At 35.7% G+C, this 23,429-nt stretch overlaps 1 protein-coding gene across 1 annotated transcript in view; it reads right to left on the reverse strand.

Annotated features, from left to right (window-relative positions):
• The window catches only part of SNX13 (sorting nexin 13), a 147,971-nt gene that overhangs the window by 35,093 nt on the left and 89,449 nt on the right, over positions 1-23,429 (reverse strand). Inside the window, exons 12-15 of the mRNA XM_027968500.3 lie at positions 18,614-18,713; positions 17,536-17,729; positions 10,885-10,989; positions 10,159-10,291 (exon numbers count right to left, since the gene is read on the reverse strand). Coding sequence (XP_027824301.1) covers positions 10,159-10,291; positions 10,885-10,989; positions 17,536-17,729; positions 18,614-18,713 — 532 coding nt within the window. The remainder of the gene's footprint in view (positions 1-10,158; positions 10,292-10,884; positions 10,990-17,535; positions 17,730-18,613; positions 18,714-23,429) is intronic.

Below are 23,429 nucleotides of genomic sequence, written 5' to 3' on the forward strand. Positions count from 1 at the left end.
CCAGTTCTAACTGTTGCTTCCTGACCTACATATACGTTTCTCAAGAGGCAGGTCAGGTGGTCTGGTATTCCCAACTCTTTCAGAATTTTCCACAGTTTATTGTGATCCACACAGTCAAAGGCTTTGGCTCAGATATTATTTGTAGTTTCGATCTCGAGATGCATCTTCAAAGGAAATTTCTATTACTATTGACAGAGGCAGCTGGCACTGCCTTTCAACTTCAACACCTGTACCTGTCTAAGAACATTTCTCAGTTCCTCAAACCTCTGAACATAAAAATAGGAAATTCCACCTAGGATAATTAAAATGTATAAAAAAATAGTTCTTTATCCTCCTTATTCAATTATATGCCTCTTACCTTCTTTGGTCTGCCCACCTCTTAAGTCTTCCCACCAAAGACATGTCAAATTAAAAGAAAAACTTGGAGCAAAACAGGGGCTTCCCTGATGGCTCAGTGGTAAAGAACCCACCTGGAAATGCACGAGACATGGGTTTGATCCCTGGACTGGGAAGATTCCCTGGAGAAGGAAATGGCAACCCACTCCAGTATTCTTGTTTGGGAAATCCCATGGACAGAGGAGCCTAATGGGATACAGCCCATGTAGTTGCAAAAAAGTCACAACTTACCAACTAAATAACAAGAACAATGGAGCAAAACAAGGCATAGTTTACTTTCTTGATTAACAATAAGATTCAGAAAGTTAGACTGTCTAAAGCCAATGGAGATCTATATTTAATCAAGACTTTTACAACTGCTTAAAGATATTAGAAAACAAAAGAAGCTACTGTTTGACATGATGAGGAAAAAGGTGATTGAAATTAAAATTTAAAAGAGAAAGCATAATTTAAACATTTATAAGTCTGTGAATTAGTTTTAATAAAGGAAAAAACATCTACCCTGAAAATAACTTAGAGCTAAACTAACTAAAGAAGGCAATCTCAGGACAAAGACAAGGAAGACGGAAGAGAGAGAGCATGGGCAAGCAAGCCATGCAGCTACCTACCTTCCTACAGAAGTTTAGTTAAATAAGAATGAAATTTACTTAAATAGGAATAAAATTTCTTCTAAAACAAAGAAAAACTACCACAGGATACTATTATACATGGTAAGACTTTACCCACTAACTCTGTGTTCAATTAACCTCCATAAAGAAAAAGCTGGGGGGAGGGGGCAGCTACACACTGAACACTAGATTGGATCATTATTTCAAAATGTCTAAAAAGCAGCTGGAATTTCAGGACTTTAAAAAATACACAGAGTATCAGGAAGCTTAATTTTTAAAAGTCAGAAAATGAATTTATAACCAGAAAATATAAGGTCTATTTTAATTAAACAATCCTATACAAACAAGAAAATCATAAGCATTACTGCTTGAAAAACTTCTAGCAAATGCCTAAAACCTAAACACTGACAAGTATACATAACACCCATTTTTAATAAAAGTGTTTCAAATTATATCCATGATTCCATATACTTAACATGGTTTCAAAAAAGTATTAGGCAATTTCTCAGTTATAAAACATGTAACAGCTCATTAATTAGGACATGGAATGTTAAAAAGCAATGTACCAGAAAGACGAAAAGATGAATGTGTATATATTAATTCCAAACTACAATCAATGATTCCAATGTGAGGGACTACTCAATGACTGACATAAAAGAGTTCATTTGATTCAGATTAAAATCAGCTACAGGAAAAAAAAAAAAACCCTCTTAATCTACTTTGTGTTTTAAATAAATATGACATTTTGGGAGGTTTGAGATCACATAAATAATTTGCTTCCATCAGTCGCATACACGACAAATATAAATGGAAGCTAAAAGTCAGTTTAGAAGATTCTGGAAGAGTTTTTACACTACAGGATCAAAAACTACTCCCACAGAATATATCGCTACTATGATCACTATATGATACATAGATGATTATAAATTAGCTGCTTATGATTTAATTCATCTTCTTTCTTTCTGGGTCATATAGCAAATCCATTTCACTACACTAAGCAAATTTCTAAAGTAGACAAAATTAAAATATACAACGAAAACATTTATAATAGTCCTTTAAGGAAGAAGAGTTTCTACTACAAATTTCATATCAGCTCTGTGAAAGAATTTTCAACAGAGACAGTAAATAGATAAAATATATAATGAACTCGAAGTACACTGAATTTTACTACTGAGCTCCCAGAGAAGTGCTCTTAAAAATAGAAAACTCCCTCCATTAAGCAAACAAATACAGTTAACAGAATACTATTCCAGTTTTACAACAAACCAAGATACTAGATCAACAATCAATATAAAAGCTACTGTAATGTACAAATTTTTGTAACTATATTTCTTATATTATTTAAAAAGTAAAGTCTCACTAATATAGAATAAGGAGTGGGGAGGATGGGTAGAAAAGAGGGGAGGGTAGAGAGCTTCCAAAATAGAGGCATTTGCTAAAGCAATGCTAACCACTTAATACATCTATTGTATCTCCAACTTTAAGTGGTCCTGTCCATTAACTCCATTTATAAGTATATGAGCAAAATTAAAGCACTCTCTTAAATACTTAGTAAAGTCTTTCCCATTTACTTTGTATTTACATTGCTAATTTGCTAGAAAGTTTATCAAATCCTAGATACTCCGTTAGAGTTTAATAAGTACTTCTGCACTGAATCACCAGTAAAACTGGTCATCAGGGCTAAAGTCTGCAAACTGTCTAAGGGCTGCCTCTCGCACTGTTCTTAAACAGCCAATTATTTACTATGAAGAAAAACCGATATTTGTGTTTTAGTTTATATATCATTTTACATACAGAATTCCATTAAAATACAACTCTGAGGTAGGATATTACTACAAGAATATTAGCCTACATTTATAACTGAGAAAAATGAGGCCTAAAGAAATTAAGTGTTTGGCCAACATCACATAGGTAATAAGTAGTTGAAAAGGAGTAAAATCAAAGTGTTATCACTCCTAAAGCCTGTTTTCTTCACTATACAATGTGAACAGAAGAAAACTGAAAGATTGGAATAAATGACTCTTGTAGCTTCTTCTGGCTTATCTTATACAAGATTTGGAACAGAGTACAATTAAAAACAGAAAAAAATGTTTTTAAAATGTTTTATAGTTTACAGGACATTCAATCATCACTTGTTATCTCATTTAATCTTCTCAATGATCCTATCATTAATCATGACAATTATTACTTACAAGCAAAAAAGAAACTACCATAAAAATATTGGGGTGACAATCCCTTTGAAAACATGCTTCAAGAATTTAAAGGAAAATTCTCTTTTCTCTCCCTCTGTTTTTCTTTTATTTTCCCTTTTTTCCTTCAATCTTTCTTTCTTCACTAAGTAAGTTAAATTCTTGTGCTCTCTTTGCTATATTCCTCAGTTGGCAATCTGCTTAGGCTCAGTTTTCCAGATTGAGCATTAGTTAGCTCTGCTTTTAATTGATCAATATCACATTTGGTTTCCCTTGTTTACCAAGTCTATCTCCTGCACTCTTTTCTTTAGAATACTTTCATTACGACTGTATGTGTGGAAGTGAATGTACATGCCCCATTATTTCTGTAATTACCTACCTGCCTAATCTCCTCCCACTAGAACATAAGCACTAGTCACCCCTAATAAGAAGTCAACACAAGCCACTCAGACCAACAACCTCTCCCTCCAACGGCCAAAACCAAACCAAAGAAGGAATACAACCCTAAAGCCTGGGAAAGTGGGACAAGTTAGAAAAAAGAAAAAAAGAAAAGACAAGACAGAGAAATACAGCACAAATGAAAGAACAAGACAGAAAGTCACAAGACCAAATAAACAAAAATGAAATAAGCAATCTACCTGAAAGAGAATTCAGAATAATGACAGTAAAGATACTCCAAAGTATTTCAAATAGAATGGAAAAGATGCAAGAAGTAATTAACACAGTTAATACAATCACCAAGGACACAGAAGAAATAAAGAATAACCAAACAGGTATAAATAACACAATTACTGAAATTAAAAATACTCTAGAAGGAACCAATAGCAGAATAACTGAGGCAGAAGAATGGATAAGTGAGCTAAAAGAGAATGGTGAAAATAACTTCTGAAGAGCAGAATAAAGGAAAAAGAATGAAAAAAATTGAGGACAGCCTCAGAGACCTTTGGGACAATATTAAACACACCAACACTGGAGTTACAGGGAATCCCAGAGGAGTAAGAAAAAACAAAGGCACTTAGATAATTTCTGAAGAAATTATAGCTGAAAACTTCCCCAACATGGGAAAGGAAACAGTCAATCAGGTTCAAGAAGCACAGAGTCCCTTATAGGATATACCCAAAGAGAAACACATCGAGACACATATTAATAAAGCTAACACAGATTAAATACAAAGAAAGAATATTAAAAGCAGCAAGGGAAAACCCATATGCTTAACAGCAGATCTTTCAGCAGAAGCTCTGCAGGCCAGAAGGGAATGGCAGGATATATTTAAAGTACTGAAAGAAAAAAACCTATAACCAAGATTACTTTACCCAGCAAAGATCTCATTCAAAATTGGAGAAATCAAAAGCTTCACAGACAAGTAAATGTTAAGAGAATTTAGCACCACCAAACCAGCCTTACAACAAATACTAAATGGACTTACATACCCAGTAAACACAAGAGAAAAGAAAGACCTACAAAAACAAACCCAAAACAATTAAGAAAATGCTAACAGGAACATATATAATTACTTTAAATGTAAACAGATAAAATGCACCAACCAAAAGATACAGACTGACTAAATGGATACAAAAACAAGACCTACATATATGCTGCATACAAGAGACCAACTTCAGACCTACAGAAACACAGACTGAGACTAAAGGACGGAAAAAGATAGTCCATGCAAATGGAAACCTAAAGAAAGCCAGAGTGGCGATCCTCATTTCAGACAAAATAGACTTTAAAATAAAGAATATTATAAGAGATAAGGAAAGACACAACACAATGTTCAAGGGATTAATCCAAGAAGAAGACATAAAATTGTAAATATTTATGCACCCAACACAGGAGCATCTCAATAAGGAAAACACTAACAGGCATAAGATGGGAAATCAACAGTAATACAGTAATAGTAGCGGACTTTAACATGCCACTGACGCTGATGGACAGATCATCAAAACAGAGACTCAATAAGGAAACACAAACCTTACATGAAACATTAGACCAAATGGACCTCACTGATATCTTCACAGGACATTCCACCAAATGCAGAAAAATACACTTTCTTCTTAAGGACACATGGACTATTCTTCAGGACAGACCACACCTTGCGTCACAAATCAAGCCTCAGTAAATTTAAGAAAACTGAAATTGTATCAAGTTATCTTCTCTGACCACAATGTCATGAGACTAGATATCAACTATAGGAAAAAAGAAACTGCAAAAAACACAAACTCATGGAGATTAAATAATACATTACTAAATAACAAAGAGGTTACTGGAGAAAAAATTCTTAAAGATTAAGATTTCTTAAAGATTCATAAAGAATCCAAAGATTCTTAAAAACAAATGACAACGAAAACATGACAACCCAAAACCTATGGGATTCAGGAAAAGCAGTTCTAAGGAGGGAAGTTTATAGCAATAAATTCTACCTCAAGAAACAAGAAAAGCATCGAACAGACAACCTAAGTCTACGTCCAGAGCAGCTGGAAAAAGAACAAAAAATCCCAAAGCCAGTTGAAGGAAAGAAATCATAAAGATCAGAGGAGAAACAAATAAAAAAGAAGTGAAGTAAACAATAGCAAAGATTAATAAAACTAAAAGCTGGTTCTTTGAGAAGATAAAATTGACAACCCAATAGCCAGACTCATCAAGAAAAAAAGGAAGAAAAATCAAATCAACAAAATTAGAGATGAAAAAGTAGAGGTGACAACAGACAACACAAAGGATCATATGAGGATATTAAGAGCAACTATATGGCTAATAAAATGGACAACCTAGAGGAAATGGACAGATTCTTAGAAAAGTTCTACCTCCCAAGATGGAATCAGGAAAAAAAAAAAAAGAAATTATGAACAAGCCAATTAGAAACAATGAAATCAAAACTGTGATCCAAAATTTCCCAAAAAAACAAAAGCCTAGGGCCAGGTGGCTTCACAGGGGAATTCTATTAAACATTTAGAGAAGAGCTAATGTCTATTTATCTGAAAATCTTCAAAAAACCTTCAGAGGAAGGAATATTTCCAAACTCATTCTGCAAGGCCACAATCACTCTGATACCAAAACCAGGCAAAGACAACACACACACAAAAAAATTACAGGTCAATATCACTGAGGAACACAGATGCAAAAGTCCTCAACAAAATTCTAGCAAAGAGAATTCAACAACACATTAAAAAGCTCATATACCATGATCAAGTTGGGTTTACTCAATAAATGCAACAATTCTTCAACATACACAAATCAATCAATCAATCAATAGATACATCATATTAAAAAACTGAAAGATAAAAACCATATGACCATCTCAACAGATGCAGAAAAATCCTTTGACTAAATTCAGCACCCATCTCTGACAAAGATGTTTCAAAAAATGGGCACAGATGGAACCTACCTCAACACAGTAAAGGCAATATATGATAAGCCTGCAGCAAACATTATTCTCAATGGTGAAAAATTGAAAGCATTCCCTCTATGATCAGGAACAAGACAAGTGTGTCCTCTCTTACCACTATTATTCAACATAGTTTTGGGAGTCCTAGGTATGGCAATAAGAAAAGGAAATAAAGAAATCCAGATTGGAAAAAGAAGAAATAAAACTCACTATTTGCAGATGACATGATACTATACATAGAAAACCCCAAAGAAACTATCAGAAAATTACTAGAGCTATCAGTGAATTTAGCAAAGTCATGGGATGCAAGGTCAATTCACAGAAATCATTTGCATTGCTATATACTTACAATGAAAAATTAGAAAGAGAAATTAAGGAATCAATCCCATTTACCACTGCAACAAAAATAATGAAATTTCTGGGAATAAACCTACCTATTGACTATGCCAAAGCCTTTGACTGTGTGGATCACAATAAACTGTGGAAAATTCTGAAAGAGATGGGAATACCAGACCACCTGACCTGCCTCTTGAGAAACCTATATGTAGGTCAGGAAGCAACAGTTAGAACTGGACATGGAACAACAGACTGGTTCCAAATAGGAAAAGGAGTATGTCAAGGCTGTATACTGTCACTCTGCTTATTTAACTTATATGCAGAGTACACCATGAGAAATGCTGGGCTGGAAGAAACACAAGCAGGAATCAAGATTGCCGGGAGAAATATCAATAACCTCAGATATGCAGATGACACCACCGTTATGGCAGAAAGGGAAGAAGAACTAAAGAGCCTCTTGAAAGTGAAAGAAGAGAGTGAAAAAGTTGGCTTAAAGCTCAACATTTAGAAAACTAAAATCATGGCATCTGGTCCCATCACTTCATGGCAAATAGATGGGGAAACAGTAGAAATCGTGGCTGACTATTTTTCTGGGCTCCAAAATCACTGTGGATGGTGACTGCAGCCATGAAATTAAAAGACGCTTACTCCTTGGAAAAGTTATGACCAACCTAGATAGCATATTCAAAAGCAAAGACATTACTTTACCAACAAAGGTCTGTCTAGTCAAGGCTATGGTTTTTCTAGTGGTCATGTATGGATGGAAGAGTTGGACTATAAAGAAAGCTGAGCGCAGAGAATTGATGCTTTTGACTGGTGTTGGAGAAGACTCTTGAGAGTCTCTTGGACTACAAGAAGATCCAACCAGTCCATCCTAAAAGAGATCAGTCCTGGGTGTTCACTGGAGGGACTGATGTTGAAGCTGAAACTCCAGTATTTGGCCACCTGATGCGGAGAGCTGACTCATGTGAAAAGACCCTGATGCTGGGAAAGATTGAGTGCAGGAGGAGAAGGGGACGACAGAGGATGAGATGGTTGTATGGCATCACCGACACAATGGACATGGGATAGGTGGACTCTGAGAGTTCGTGATGGGACAGGGAGGCCTGGCATACTGCAGTTCATGGGGTCACGAAGAGTCAGACACTACTGAGTGACTGAACTGAACTGAAGGAGACAAAAGAACTGTATATGGAATACTATAATGATGAAAGAAATCAAAGACATTAAACAGAAGGAGAGATATACCAAGTTCCTGGGTTGGAAGAGTAAATGTTGTGAAAATGACTAAACTACCAAATGCCATCTACAGATTCAAAGAGATTCATATCAAATTACCAACAACATTTTTCAAAGAATTAGAACAAAACATTTCACAATTCATATGGAAACACAAAAGACCCTAAATAGCCAAAGCAGTCTTGAGAAAGAAAATGGAGCTGGAGGGATCAACCTTCCTGACTTCAGTCTATAGTACAAAGCTACAGTCATCAAGACAGTATGGTACTGACACAAAGACAGAAATATAGACCAATGGAACATGGTAGAGAGCCCAGAGATAAACCCATGCACATATAGGTACCTTATTTTTGACTAAGAAGGCAAGAATATACAATGGGGCAAAGATAACCTCTTCAATAAGTGGTGCTGAGAGAACTGGATAGCTATGTGTAAAAGAATGAAATTAGAACACTTCCTAATGCCATACACAAAGATAAACTCAAAATGGATTAAAGACCTAAATGTAAGACCAGAAGGTACAAAATTTTTAAGAGGAAAACATAGCAGAAAACATAGCAGAACACTCAATGACATAAATTAAAGCAAGATCCTCTATGACCCACTTCCTAGAGTAATGGAAATAAAATAAAAGTAAACAAGTGAGATCTAATTAAACTTAAAAGTTTTTTGCACAGCAAAGTAAACTACAAACAAGGTGAAAAGACAACCCTCAGAGTGGGAGAAAGTAATAGCAAAGGAAGCAACTGACAAAGAATTAATTTCCAAAATATACAAGCAGTTCATACAACTCAATACCAGAAAAACAAACAACCCAATCAAAAAGTGGGGAGAAGATCTAAACAGACATCTCTCCAAAGAAGACATACAATGGGCTAACAAACACATGAAAGGATGCTCAACATCACTCATTATTAGAGAAATGCAAATCGAAACTATAATGAGATACCACCTCACACCAGTCAAGAATGGCCATCCTCGAAAAGTCTACAAACAATAAATGTTGGAGAGGATGTGGAGAAAAGGGAATAGTTGCATTGCTGGTGGGAATGTAAACCGACACAGCCACTATGTTAGATGGTAGGGAAATTCCTTAAAAAACTAGGAATAAAACCACCATATGACCCAGCAATCCCATTACTAGGCATACACCCTGAGGAAACCAAAACTGAAAAAGACACGTGTAACCCAATGTTCAGTGCAGCACTATTTAGAACAGCTAGAACATGGAAGCAACCTTAGATGTCCATCAACAGATGAACTGACACAGACACTGTGGTACATATATACAGTGGAGTATTACTCAGTCATAAAAAAGGAATGCATCTGAGTCAGTTCTAACGAGGTGGACAAACCTAGAGCTGCTTATACAAAGTGAAGTAAGTCAGAAAGAGAAATATAAATATCGTATACTAACGAATATATATGGAATCTAGAAAGATGGTACCGGTCTATTTATTTTCAGGGCAGCAATGGAGAAACAGACACAGAGAACAGACTTATAGACACAGGGGGAGGGGAGGAGAGAGAGGGTGAGATGTATGGAGAGAGTAACATGGAAATGGACAACATCATATGTAAAATAAGACAGCCAACGGGAATTTGCTATAAAACTCATAAACAGGGGCTCTGTAACAATCTGGAAGGGTGGGATGAGGAAGGAGATGAGAGGCAGTTTGGGAGGTAGGGGACATGGGTGCGCCTATAGCTGATTCTTGATGTGTGACAGAAAACAACAAAACTCTGTAAAGGAATTATCCTTTAATTAAAACATAAATTTAACACAAAAAAGGAATTCTAGGCTCAACAGTTATGTTCTAATTTGTTATCAGGTTTTAACATTTAAGTAAACTTCATCATTTATTCATAGATTTTAAAATATATTACAATTCATATTTCAGCTTTAAGAACACTTTTATGGTATTTGAAAGGATTTCCTTTGGTAAGCAGAATATACACAGGAATATACATATATACACGGATAAATGTACAATGTGTGCTATCTTACCTCCATCACCGTCATCTGATCCTCTGAAACTAGGATCTTTTAACATATCCAGCTCAGCTAACATGCGCACATAAAGTGCATTCTGTCTGAAGGAAGGATAAAATCTTTCATCTCGAAGCATCAATTCATATACCTTATTGAAATAAATCAAGATATTCAATCATTAATACAAATAATGCACTAATTTCCACTAATAAGATTTCAACAAAAGCTAGACAGAGGTATTACTGTAATGAATTATAGGCTTCTTATTTATAAGATGTCAGTAATAAGACTATGTCACAACTAGTGATATTTTTCTGGCCCCTCTAGCATCTAAGTTATACTGAAGAGAGTTCTACTGCAAAACAAGCCACATGACAGCAGTTATACATAACGCTCTACAAAGCAGTGTTCTCTAAGAAACAAATCCAAATAAAGGCTCAAAGAACATATTAAATGAATCTGTTATTTATACATCATCTATTCATAAAATTCTAGAATCTGTATCTGTCACTTCAGCCAGATTCAAAGTAAATAACTCAGCATAGGGATTTTCTGCATTTCTACAGTAAATAAGCAAAGAAAAACGCTACTTTGTGAAGTATTATCACCATAACACATCTTTTTTAGTTATCACACTGTACTTTCATAACGTTTCAATAACCTTTTATAGACAGATTACATGCATATAGACATATACATTGTTTTCAAAAAAGATATAATGATAAATGATGTACATAATACCTTCCTTTGAATGTCATCAAAGATTTCAGGGGTTGGATCTTCATGATTCAAAGTATCTGCTAATTTTGCTACCAAATAATCATCAACAGTAACTCTCGGAGATGCCTGACAAACAGAGAAAAACACAAGTAGCATTAATCTTTGAAATTTCTAAATATAAGTTAAGCCTTCATAGTTGGAGAATTAAATAATTTGTTGTTCAGTCACTCAGTCATGTCTGACTCTTTGCAACCCCATGGACTGCAGCATGCTAAGCTTCCCTTTCCTTCACTATCTCCCTGAGTTTGCTCAAAGTCATGTCCATTTAGTCAGCGGTGCCATCCAACCATATCAACCCCTGTCACTCCCTTCTCCTCCTGCCCTCAATCTTTTCCAGCATCAGGGTCTTTTCTGCTGAGTTTGCTCTTTGCATCAGGGAGCCAAAGTAGGATAATTAAATAATGGAATCATAGTACTAAAAGTAACTGCCAAAAAATCCGTTTGTAAATGACACCTTGATGTTTAAAGGCTGAAATCAGAGCTAGCATTTTTCCGGCCATGAGGTACTACAGAGTAGACTTGTTAGAAAAACATAGATTTAAATCTTAACTTTTGCTGAGCAAGTTTCCTCTCACAAGGCTTCACTTACTCAATCTGTAAAATGGAGATAAATACTACATATGATTATTGTGAGGATGAAAAGAGATTTACGTAAGACTTATGAGTCCAGCACATAGGAAATACTGTCACCACGAGCCAGTGTTGAGCACTCAGTAGTCTTAGATGTGTATTTAATAAAATGTCAAAAGAGTATGCCATGTTGCTACTTATCATTTAACACTAGAAACAATCCTTTTGAATGGCACTTAAAATAGACTATCTTTATCCTAATTCAGTTTTATAATACTGCAGCAAAGTATCAGCATGAGAAGGGACAGAAAAAAATTTGAGAAGTTACTTTGTTTCAATAACTTTCATCTCAAGGTGCATAATGTGACAAATATTACAGACATTCCTCAGCATGTTAACTTTTGTATTTTTAAGTCTGAAGGCTATGGAGAATAAATGAGTGATTAAATGATGGTAACTTTTAGAGACAGTACCAAAACAATGCATTTTTTAGGCAATTTCTCTATGCTATCTGTTAGACTCTCTAAGGAACAGAATAGATAAACCAAGAAGAGAAGAAAAAGTATGTAAGTATCCTGGGCATACATCCAGACAAAACTGTAATCTAAAGGTAAATACACTCTTATGTTCAAAGTAGAACTACTCACAATACCCAAGGCACAGAAACAACCTCAATGTTCAGCGAGAGATGAAATGATAAAGAAGAAATGGTACACACACACTGGAGCATTTCTCAGCCATAAGTAGGAATGAAATCAAGTCATATGCAGCAACACGGACAGACCTAGAGATTATCATGCTAACCGAAGTAGGTGAGAGGGAGAAAGACAAATTACCGTTATCACTTACACGCACGACGTAAAACATGACACAAATTAACTTATCCCCTGGTGGCTCAGACAGTGAAGCGTCTGCCTACACTGCAGGAGATCTGGGTTTGATCCCTGGGTCGGGAAGATCCCCTGGAGAAGGAAATGGCAACCTACTCCAGTAATCCTGCCTGGAAAATCCCATGGACGTAAGAGCCTGGTAGGCTATAGAGTCGCAAAGAGCCGAGCGACTTCACTTCACAAAAGAGAAACAGACTCATAAACACAGAGAACAGACCTGAGATTGCCAAGGGGGAGAAGAGGATGCAGGAGGGATGGAATGGAAGTTTGGGATTAGCAGATGCAAACTAGTATACATACAATGATAAACAACAAGGTCGTACTGTATAGCCCAGGGAACCACACTCGAAAATTTGTGAAAAACCATAATGGAGAAAAATATGAAAAAGGAATGTGTATATGTGTAAATGAATCACTTGGCTGTACAGCAGAAATTAACACAATATTATGTATCAACCATTCTTGAACAAAAAAAATTTTTTTAAGTAAGTAAACAGGAGGGTATGAATGTGCAGCATAAGGGCTATACAACTTCTAATGTCCCCTTGTTAATTCAACACTCTTAGAAGTAAACTCAGGGAGGTGGTGTGGTGGTACTTTTTTGGTTCTTGTAAGGGGCTTTTTGGAGGAAGAAGAAAAGGACACTTACCTATTATTTGTTTGTGTATGGGTGTGGTGTTCCCTCTCCCACCCCAACCCTGAAAAACAGAACTCAACAGCTTCAACTATGTGACAAAGATCAAAGAGGAACATGATTTAAGTTAGTTTCTGTCCTTTCATGTGCCCTCTGAGCTCACTAAACTTAGTTTCTAGGAAATAAGAGACAAATTTGGAAAATTACATTTTCAATTTATCTAGCTTAATTTTTTCTATAATTTCAGGTACACAGAATTGGATTAAGCCTTATCCTTGGAATATGTATGGCGAGCAATACTTTCAGAGAGCTAACATTGGGTGAAACTAACCAAGTCCCTTTTTCAAAAAACCACAGTAATATAGAAGAAATATTTGCACATATGATACTACTTTAACATTAAAAATACAAAAACTGCATGTTTTCCCCAAAATTATCTATTAATCTGTATTGTTTACTTCCATATTACACAAATGTAGTTATTTAAACAAAATGACTAGTTAACAGTGGCAACTGATAATTAATAGGACTAATCAAAAAATATGTCTGAGAAAACAAAACAGTTTACTTAATAATATTACTGTTCTCTGATACAGAAACTTATTTTAACATTTTTTAAACTTTTTACCTAAATTTAAAATTGGTAGGCAATACCACTGTTTATTCTTAAAATATATATATCTAAGACTTTTTAAAAGATTATACACATAACAGGACTAATAAATACATTTATATTTAATAAAAAATAAACAATTACATTTACCTTTTATTCTATGATCTTGTAGGGTATTTTTGTGTGCCTTTTTAAACAATACTTTTCTGATCTACTTGCAGTCTTCAGGACAACCCTTTATACAGTGGTATAACTAAATACAATCAACTATAAAATAAAATTCACTATGACTTTCAGCTCTGATCTTGAGCCTTTATCACATTTATTTCTCTTACCACTGCAATGTCATGACATCAAGTGAAATATCCTTTCAACAAAATCATTTAGGCAAAGAATAATGGGATTTTACTCACTAAAAACAGCAAGTGTTTAGACCTACAAGGATTTGTTTCCAGCTTTCCCCAAAAAGTGTCCATCAACTTTGTATCTCCAGGTTTGGTAGACCAGCTGTTTGTCAATCAGGTTCTCTGCATATATGAATTTATCATACAGGTTGCCCATGTCTAAATGCCCATTTTTTAAGTACTTCAAAGCATAAAGGATGTCATAAGTTAACAACCTCTCCTTTTCAAGGAAAATGGTTCTAAAACACATAGATCATTTAAACGTGTGAGAATAAAGGGGCATTTCAAAGAAATTATAGTTTTATTAAAGAGAGTGAGGAAACTGTGTTTAAGCTGGCTGTTCCTTTCTGGTGATATCTGAGTTCTCAATAGCTTTATTTTCAAAAAATGAGTTATTTTCTTCATTGTATGAGTTCTTGCTATAGCCTACATGTACTCAGTTCTGTACATTTATTTCAAGGTTAATTTTAGTCCCTTCAAAAATCATTCAATAGTTTTAGAGAAAAATAATATAAATTTGTTTACTGTAATTCTTTTCACCACACACATTCTTGATGTATTTTCAAATGAAAGATGGATATTATTCTTGTCCCATGCTAAAAAAATATGATTACTGCCAACAATGGCATCTTTTCTACTGCTGGCAACAATGACAGCCATCTGGAAGGCAAATGTCTAAAGTTATCTCTCCTGACGTTTTTGTAATGTCAAAATCTCATGAAGCTGAAGCAGTAGTGTTATTTAGAACATATAGGTACAGGAAAACTGTATGGGAAAGTAAGTGAATAATTAGAGAAAAATGGCTTCATCAGAAAGCAAGAAAGTAAGGACAGACAAAGGCACATAGGGATCTTTTAAAATACAGATAAGTAACTCAGTTATAGCCAACCAACCCTTTGTGACCCACTGACTATACAGTCCATGGAATTCTCCAGGTAATCTTTCCAACCCAGGGATTGAACCCAGGTGTCCAGCATTGCAGGTGGATTCTTTACCAGCTGAGCCACAAGGGAAGCCCTTTAAAATACAATGGACGTTCTACTTCTAAAGCTGAATTGAGTATATAAAGGCATTTGCTGTACTATTATTCTTAAAACTGTGTACTCTTTTAAATACAATATATTTCATAAGGCAAAAATGTAAGCAAGTGCACAAATGAGTGGTTTCCAAATAATATATATACTTACAATTAAAATATAATTCTGTGCTAATAAGTATGAATTAAAAGGTATTATAGCAAGATTTTAAAATTAAAAAAATAAAAAACTGAAAAAAAAAAAAGGTATTATAGCATAGTCATTAAAAATACTGGAGTGTGACTCTTGAGGATTATTGTCCATATTCATGAGGGACTCAGTCTGTAGTTTTCTAAATGATGTCTTTGTCTTTGATAAGAGAATAACACTAAATTCATAAAATGAATTGTAAAGTGTTTCTTTTTTCTCTATTTTCTGGAAGAGTTTATGAAATACTGGTATTATTTCCTCTTGAAATATATGATAGAATTCACTATTAAAACCATTTAGGCGTGGGCTTTTCTTTGAAACATGATTTTTAATTATTAATTAAATTCATTTACTGTATTTTCTATTTCTTCTTGAGTCAGTCTGACAATTAGTGTATTCCCAGAAATCTGTCCATTTCATCTAAATTGTCTAATCTGTTGTCACAGTTGTTTGTAATACTTCTTTACGGGGCGTCCCAGGTGGCTCAGTGGTGAATCCACCTATCAATACAGGGTTTGATACCTGTGTTGGGAAGATCCCCTGGAGAAGGAAATCACAACTCATTCCAGTATTCTTGCCTGGGAAATCCCATGGACAGAGGAGCCTGGCAGGCTATAGTCTATGGGGTTGTAAAAGAGTTGGATACGACTTAGTGACTAAGCAACAATGGTATTTCCTTGTAGTCCCTTTAATTTCTATAGTCAGTGGTGATGCTTTCTCCTTCATTCATGATTCTGGTGATCTGTATCTTTTTTTATTGGCCAACTGAGCTAAAGTTTTCTAAATTTCATTGTTCATTTTACAACCTTTGATTGTACTACTGATTTTTCACTATTGTCTTTCTGTTTTCTATTTCACTGATTTCCATTTTGATCTTTACTACTTCCTTCCTTCTGTTTGCTTAGATTTGTCATGCTTTTCTTTTTCTAGATTTTTAAGATGAAAATGTATATTGCTGATGTGACATCTTTCTTTCTAATCAGGCATTTAAAGCTACACATTTGCCTTTACACATTTCTTTAACTGCATCCCATAAATTTTGATGTATTGTTTTTTTCATTTTCATTCAATTGAAAATATTTTCTAATTTCCTTCTGACATTTTTGACACAGACACTATTTAGAAATTTGTTGCTTAATTTTCAAATATTTATAAATTTCCTCAAATCCCTTGTTTTTGATTTCTAAGTAATTCTACTATGAGAAACGGACATACTCATATATAATTTTAATGCCTCTAAAATGAGAGTTGTTTTATGGCCTAACTTATGATCTATCCTGGAGAAGAAAATGGCAACCCATTCCAGTATTCTTACTTGGAGAAATCTGTGGACAGAGGAGCCTGGTGGGCTGCCATCTATGGGGTCACACAGTGGGACATGACTGAAGCAACTTAGCATGCATGCATGCACTGGAAAAGGAAATGGCAACCCACTCCAGCATTCTCGCCTAGAGAATCCCAGAGACAGAGGAGCCTGGTGGGCTGCCATCCATTGGGTCACACAGAGTCAGACACGACTGAGCAGCATGCAGCAGCAGCAGCATGATCTATCCTGGAGAATGCTCTATATGTATGCTTGAAAATAACACTGTTGTTAGGAGAAGTATTCTACAGATGCATTTGGTCTAACTGGTCTAAAGTATTGTTCAATTCTTGCACATCCTTGGTCGTTTTCTATCGAACTGTTTTATCAGTTTCTGAGAGGGGGTACTGAAGTCTCCAACTATTACTATTGAATTGCCCATTTCTCCCTCAATTCTGTCAGTTTGTTCTTCATGTATGTGTGGGCTTTGCTGTCTTATCATCCTGATCAACTGACCTATTATAAAATGTTCCTTGTTTATCTAGTAACTTTTTTGTCTTAAAATCTATTATCTAATATTAGTATGGCCACTCCAGCTCTGTTTTAGTTACTGTTTTCAAGGTTTACCTCTTACTTCCTATTATTTAAAGTCGTGTGACCCTGAATCTTAACTCTGTTATTTAGCATCTACATGACCCTGGACAGGTTAATTCAATTTTCTAATTCAATCAATTTCTTCACCTATAAAATGAGAATAATATACAAAATACTATGTTCAGGATAAAACAAGGCAATGTAAGACAGTTGTGCATAGCAGCATGAACAATGGATGTTTACAAGTACTACAAATCATTATTATCTTCTTTGGCAGTACCACTATTAATTTTAATTATTAATAATCTACCATTATTAATGACACTGTCAAAGAAGAAAACAAAAAGTATCCTCAAATAAATTAAAGTATATCCTCACCTTTTCTGATAAATACTGTTCATAAATTCCAACAGCAGCTGCTCTTAAAAGACCTTTCGTTTGGTTGGTTTGATGTTTTCCATCTTTCTGACGACTTGATAAAACTTCTAGCTGCTGTTGGGCTGTAACCCGGTATCCTTCCACTGTCATCCAAAAGAAGAGATGTGCCTGACCTCCAGTTTGCTGCATGTAGTCTACCAAACAAAATTCATAACAACAGGGATATTAAAGTCACAGATTTTTGAGTACACACAGCTGTAAGACAAGTTAAGAAAGATAATATTTGAAAGTTTCAAATACTTAAAACTTTGCATTTTGAACATGTTTAGAAAATGCTGGAGGTTAAAAAAAAAAGTCATATCATAAACTGGTTAAGCTGAAGAGACCAATTATGCAGAAAATAGAAATGGAAGTGCATTTTAAAAAACATCTGATTTTTCATGAAAACACCTCTTGGGAATAAAGCTGCCAGGGAAGGCTTCATCAGAAATAAACTACTCCACCAACATTCAGCTTCCATTCTCAATAAAAATTAACTATAATATTACTATTATATCGCATGTATTAAAAATAAGGATTGGGCTCTTCAATAAGCCATGCATTTCTTTTTGTTCATGAATATGAAGACTCAGGGAATTTTGCTGGAAACATCCCCTAGATAAAAGCAATTCTGTAACATGAATAAAATCAATTAACATTTATATATAAAATGGTATAAAAATAAGACCCTTTCCCCATTAATGCACAAAAATGATACAAGCAGGTTATATATACCATGCTTTCCTGATAAAGTCTCTTTTTCAAATAATTAAAATTCACAGTAGAATCTCTTGGGGTTTATTTAAAAGCAGATTAGCAAATGCACATTGGAACTGCAATAAACATTTATTTCCTTAAAACCAAACAAATCTCTATCCCTATGGTTTCTAAAATAAAAATGGGGGATGTTTCAGAAAATGAGGAGTGGAAGAGAGATATATATGGCATGCCTAATATCAAGTATTTAAAATTTAACAATATATACAATTATAAAAAAAACTTGAGGGTTGTATTATTTTTATAAAATGGATTTACCTACCCATAAAAAACTGTAGTGCAACATTGTCTACAAGAATGCTGTCCAGGGGGACTGTGCAAAGTTTCCCAAAGTTTGCTGCCAGTTTCACAGTATTTATCTCCTACAAATAAAAGTTTTTGCAGATTAACATCTCATCTATTCACTCACTATGTTAAAGATCCTTCAGTCAGTTCAGTTCAGTCGCTCAGCTGTGTCCGACTCTCTGCGACCCCATGAATCACAGCACGCCAGGCCTCCCTGTCCATCACCAACTCCCAGGGTTCACTTAAACTCATGTCCATCGAGTCGGTGATGCCGTCCAGCCATCTCATCCTCTGTCATCCCCTTCTCCTCCTGCCCCCAATCCCTCCCAGCATCAGAGTCTTTTCCAATGAGTCAACTCTTCACATCAGGTGGCCAAAGTACTGGAGTTTCAGCTTTAGGATCATTTCTTCCAAATAACACCCAGGACTGATCTCCTTTAGGATGGACTGTTTGGATCTCCTTGCAGTCCAAGGGACTCTCAAGAGTCTTCTCCAACACCACAGTTCAAAAGCATCAATTCTTCGGCGCTCAACTTTCTTCACAGTCAATTAAGTTAAAATGGAATAAAGTTTCTTCTTCTTGTACAGGTGGGTTACCAATAAAAAGTATCAGTTCACTGAATTTCCTAGAGTTATTTTAAGAGCTGCTTACTAAATATACATTAGAAGCACAATATGCACTCATTTCTTCTAATAAAAAATAAACCTAAATGTACTTTCATGTATTCCCTATTTTTACCCATTCCAAACAAAAATGAACATGATAGGGACTAAAGGGGCTATTATGTTGAAGAATAAACAAATCCCAATATTTTCAAGGAGAGGTTGAAGTCTACCTACTAGAAAAAAATAAAATATTCCTAACTAGTAGATTTGCTAATTGGGTAAAAATTCTATAATCTTTGTAGAAAATGTGTTTCTTTTCAGTCTACTTAAATGGTAAATTACATAAACTTCAAAGCAAGGAAACTACCCATATACAGAGAAAAAAGTTTCTAACAGGTTCAAAGTTTAGAGAATCTACACGTCCAGCACTGCGCTAGGTGCATTACACATATTACTTCATTAAATCTCCACAGCAATCCTACTGGATAAGCATCACCAATCCCACTCAACAGATAAGAGGTTGATGGTCAGAAATGTTGCCTATGATTGCAAAGCTGGTTAAAATGAGTCAGCATCCTCAAAATCTGATGCTCTTTCCACAAAAACCAACAATGTTTCTAGAAATGATTTCCACCAGCTTTTCTGCATTCCCAAATCCACACTCATAAACCTCTATTTTCAAAAAAAAAAAATGCACAGGTTTTCTGAAAGTTAGACACGGCTGCCTTATTTAGGGGCAGATACTAAATTAGGAAAAACAAGATGATTTGAAAAGAGGAGAAAAAACTTCTCTTGTAATTAGTATCTCCTCTTCATATAAGTACGTAAGAACAACAACAGATTACTGATTTGAAATTACTGGGGTAAAGCAATCTACTGCAAACTGCACTCCTTTCACATACTAGCAAGGTAATGCACAAAATCCTTCAAGCTGGACTTCAACAGTATGTGAAGCAAGAACTTCCAGATGTACAAGCTGGATTTAGAAAAGGCAGAGGAACCAGATCAAATGGCCAACATCTGCTGGATCATCGAAAAAGCAAGAGAACTCCAGAAAAACATCTGCTTTACCGACTATGCCAAAGCCTCTGACTGTGTGGATCACAACAAACTGGAAAATTCTTCAAGAGATGGGAATACCAGACCACCTACCTGCCTCTTGAAAAACCTGTATGTAGTAAAGAAGTAACAGTGAGAATCAGTCATGGGACAACAGACTGGTTCAAAATTGGGAAAGGAGTTATTTCAAGGCTGTACACTGTCACCTTGCTTATTTACTGCTACTGCTGCTAAGTCACTTCAGTCGTGTCCAACTCTGTGCAATCCCATACACGGCAGCCCACCAGGCTCCCCCGTCCCCGGGATTCTCTAGGCAAGAACACTGGAGCGGGTTGCCATTTCCTTCTCCAATGCATGAAAGTGAAAAGTGAAAGAGAAGTCACTCTGTCATGTCCGACCCTCAGCGACCCCATGGACTGCAGCCTTCCAGGCTCCTCCATCCATGGGATTTTCCAGGCAAGAGTACTGGAGTGGGGTGCCATTGCCTTCTCCTTGCTTATTTAACTTATATGCAGATGACATCATGTGAAATGCTAGGCTGGATTTCCTGGAGAAATATCAGTAATCTCAGACATGCAGATGCCATCACCCTAATGGCAGAAAGTGAAGAGGAACTAAAGAGCCTCTTGATGAAGGTGAAAGACGAGAGTGAAAAAACTGGCTTAAAACTCAACATTCAGAAAACTAAGATCATGGCATCTGGTCCCATCACTTCATGGCAAGTAGAAGGGAGAACAATGGAAACTGACAGACTATTTTCTTGGGCTCCAAAATCACTGTGGAAGGTTACTGCAGCACTGAAATTAAAAGAATTTAATTTTTTTTGAAAGAAAAGCTATGACAAACCTAGACAGCCTATTAAAAAGCAGAGACATCACCTTATCCACAAAGGTCCACATAGTCAAAGCTATGGTTTTTCCAGTAGTGAAAGTTGGACTATATAGAAGACTGAGCGCCAAAGAACTGATGCTTTCAAACTGTGGTGCTGGAGAAGACTCTTGAGAGTCCCTTGGACTGCAAGGAGATCAAACCAGTCCATCCTAAATATTCATTAGAAAGACTGTTCTTGAAGCTGAAGGTCCAATATTTTGGCCATCTGATGGGAAGAGTCAACTCACTGGAAAAGACCATGATGCTGGGAAACATGGAAGGCAGAAGAAGGGGACAACAGAGGATGAGATGGCTGGATGGAATCACTGACTTGATGGACGTGGGTTTGAGTGAATTCCAGGAGATGGTGAAGGACAGGGAAACCTGGTGTGTTGCAGTCCATGAGGTCACAGAGCTGGACACGACTGAGCGACTGAACAACAAAGCAATCTAGTACCAGCACATGATTCCCCCTATATAAGTCTTCCTTCCTCAGATTTGATCACTTCTTGGTTCTATCCAGCAGCATCTCTATAGATATGGGATGGAGAACAGTATTCACTATCACTTTATTTGTAATAAAAAGAATAAAGCATCTCAAAGACTTTAAGATAAGCAGTATGGTTAAAAAAAACTCTATCTCTGAAGATTCTGAATTTTCATCCAAAGTAATACATGCTATGACTTGAGCTATTAAAAAAGGTAAAGCTTCATATTCAAAATAGAGTTGACAAGCTTCCAAACAAAGTTTCTAAATTTTAAAAGGAATTCAGTATCAAAAAGTATTTAGGCAAACAGACTTAAATAATGATGCTTAAGGATCACCAGGGGCTTCCCTGGTGGCTCAGCAGTAAGGAATCTGCCTGCCAGTGCAAGAGACCTAAGAGAGGAGGGTTCAATCCCTGGGTGGGGAAGATCCCCTGGAGGAGGGCATGGAAAACTACTCCAGTATTCTTGCCTTGAGAATCCCATGGACAGAGGAACCCAACAGGCTACGGTCCATAGGCTCGCAAAGAGTCGAACACGGCTGAAGCTATTTAGCCCGCAGTACACAAGCATCACTAACTCTTAAGATCTAGGTAGGGTAACTAGATAAAGAAACAACAATCACAAGTGAAACCATATTATTCTTCTATTCTGAATTTACATGTGTATATAAATTCATTTTAAAATATAGTTAACTGAACAAAGACAGACATACATACACCTGCACACACACTTATGACAAATAGAGGCCTCAAATAATGTGTAAGTTATAATTAAACTAGCAAACTAAACTCAAAATTTAAAAATAAGGCTTCCATTCCTTAAGGAATGTAAGTATACTGCAAAATTACAAGACCAAAGAGTCACAAATCAATTTCCAATAGAAAACCAGCATAAAAAAGGTGACTACACTAAAAACTAAAGGTAGTAAAAAATTTGTTTCAAAGCCCCAGATCTCTGCTCTCTTACAATGAAACTCACCCAAACAGCTACCTATAATGACTGTTTCTAATTCATTTCTTCCCATTTTCTCCTAACTGACTCCCATCAGGGTTTTTCTCCACTATTCTACCAAAATGCTCTCATGGATCACCAACAACACCCCTGTGGCAAATCCAACAGTCAATTCTAAATCTTCATCTTACTCAATTTATTAGTAGTTTGTGATACACCTGTGATACACTTTTTTTTTTAGCACTTTCTATACTTTAGTTCTAGGATATCACACTCCTTTGCTTCAAACTCAACAGTCATTTACAGTTTGTTTGGCTAGATCTTTGACTTTGTCTTAAACACTAATAACTGAAGGGCCTCAGGACAAAGTCTTTGGTATCTTCTTTCTTAAACTCATTCTTTTAAGTAATCTCATCCAATCTCTCAACTTTAAACAAGCAGCTTATAATCCTGAGGATTCTCAAAGTTTGTTTCATTCACGAAATTTCCCTTGCACTTGAATTTACCAATTAGAATGTCTACTTTAACATCAAACAGGGATCTCAAGATAAAACATTCAAAACTTGATTCTCTCTTCCAAATTTCCTCCTCCCTCAGTTTTATTCATTTCAGTGAATAACAACACTATTCACTCAGGTGCTCAGTCCAAAAAACTCTGGAATCATCCTTGAGTTCTTTTTTTTCTCTCAACCCATATTTAATACATTAGCAAATATTGTCTCTAATTAACTTCTCACATGAACCCACCAGACATCTCTTACTAAACAAAAACAAGAGTCGTGTAAACAATCTGTTAGTTTCCATTCTTGTCTCCACCA

The sequence above is a fragment of the Ovis aries genome, chromosome 4 (genome assembly GCF_016772045.2).
Source record: "Ovis aries strain OAR_USU_Benz2616 breed Rambouillet chromosome 4, ARS-UI_Ramb_v3.0, whole genome shotgun sequence".
Lineage (NCBI taxonomy): Eukaryota > Metazoa > Chordata > Mammalia > Artiodactyla > Bovidae > Ovis > Ovis aries.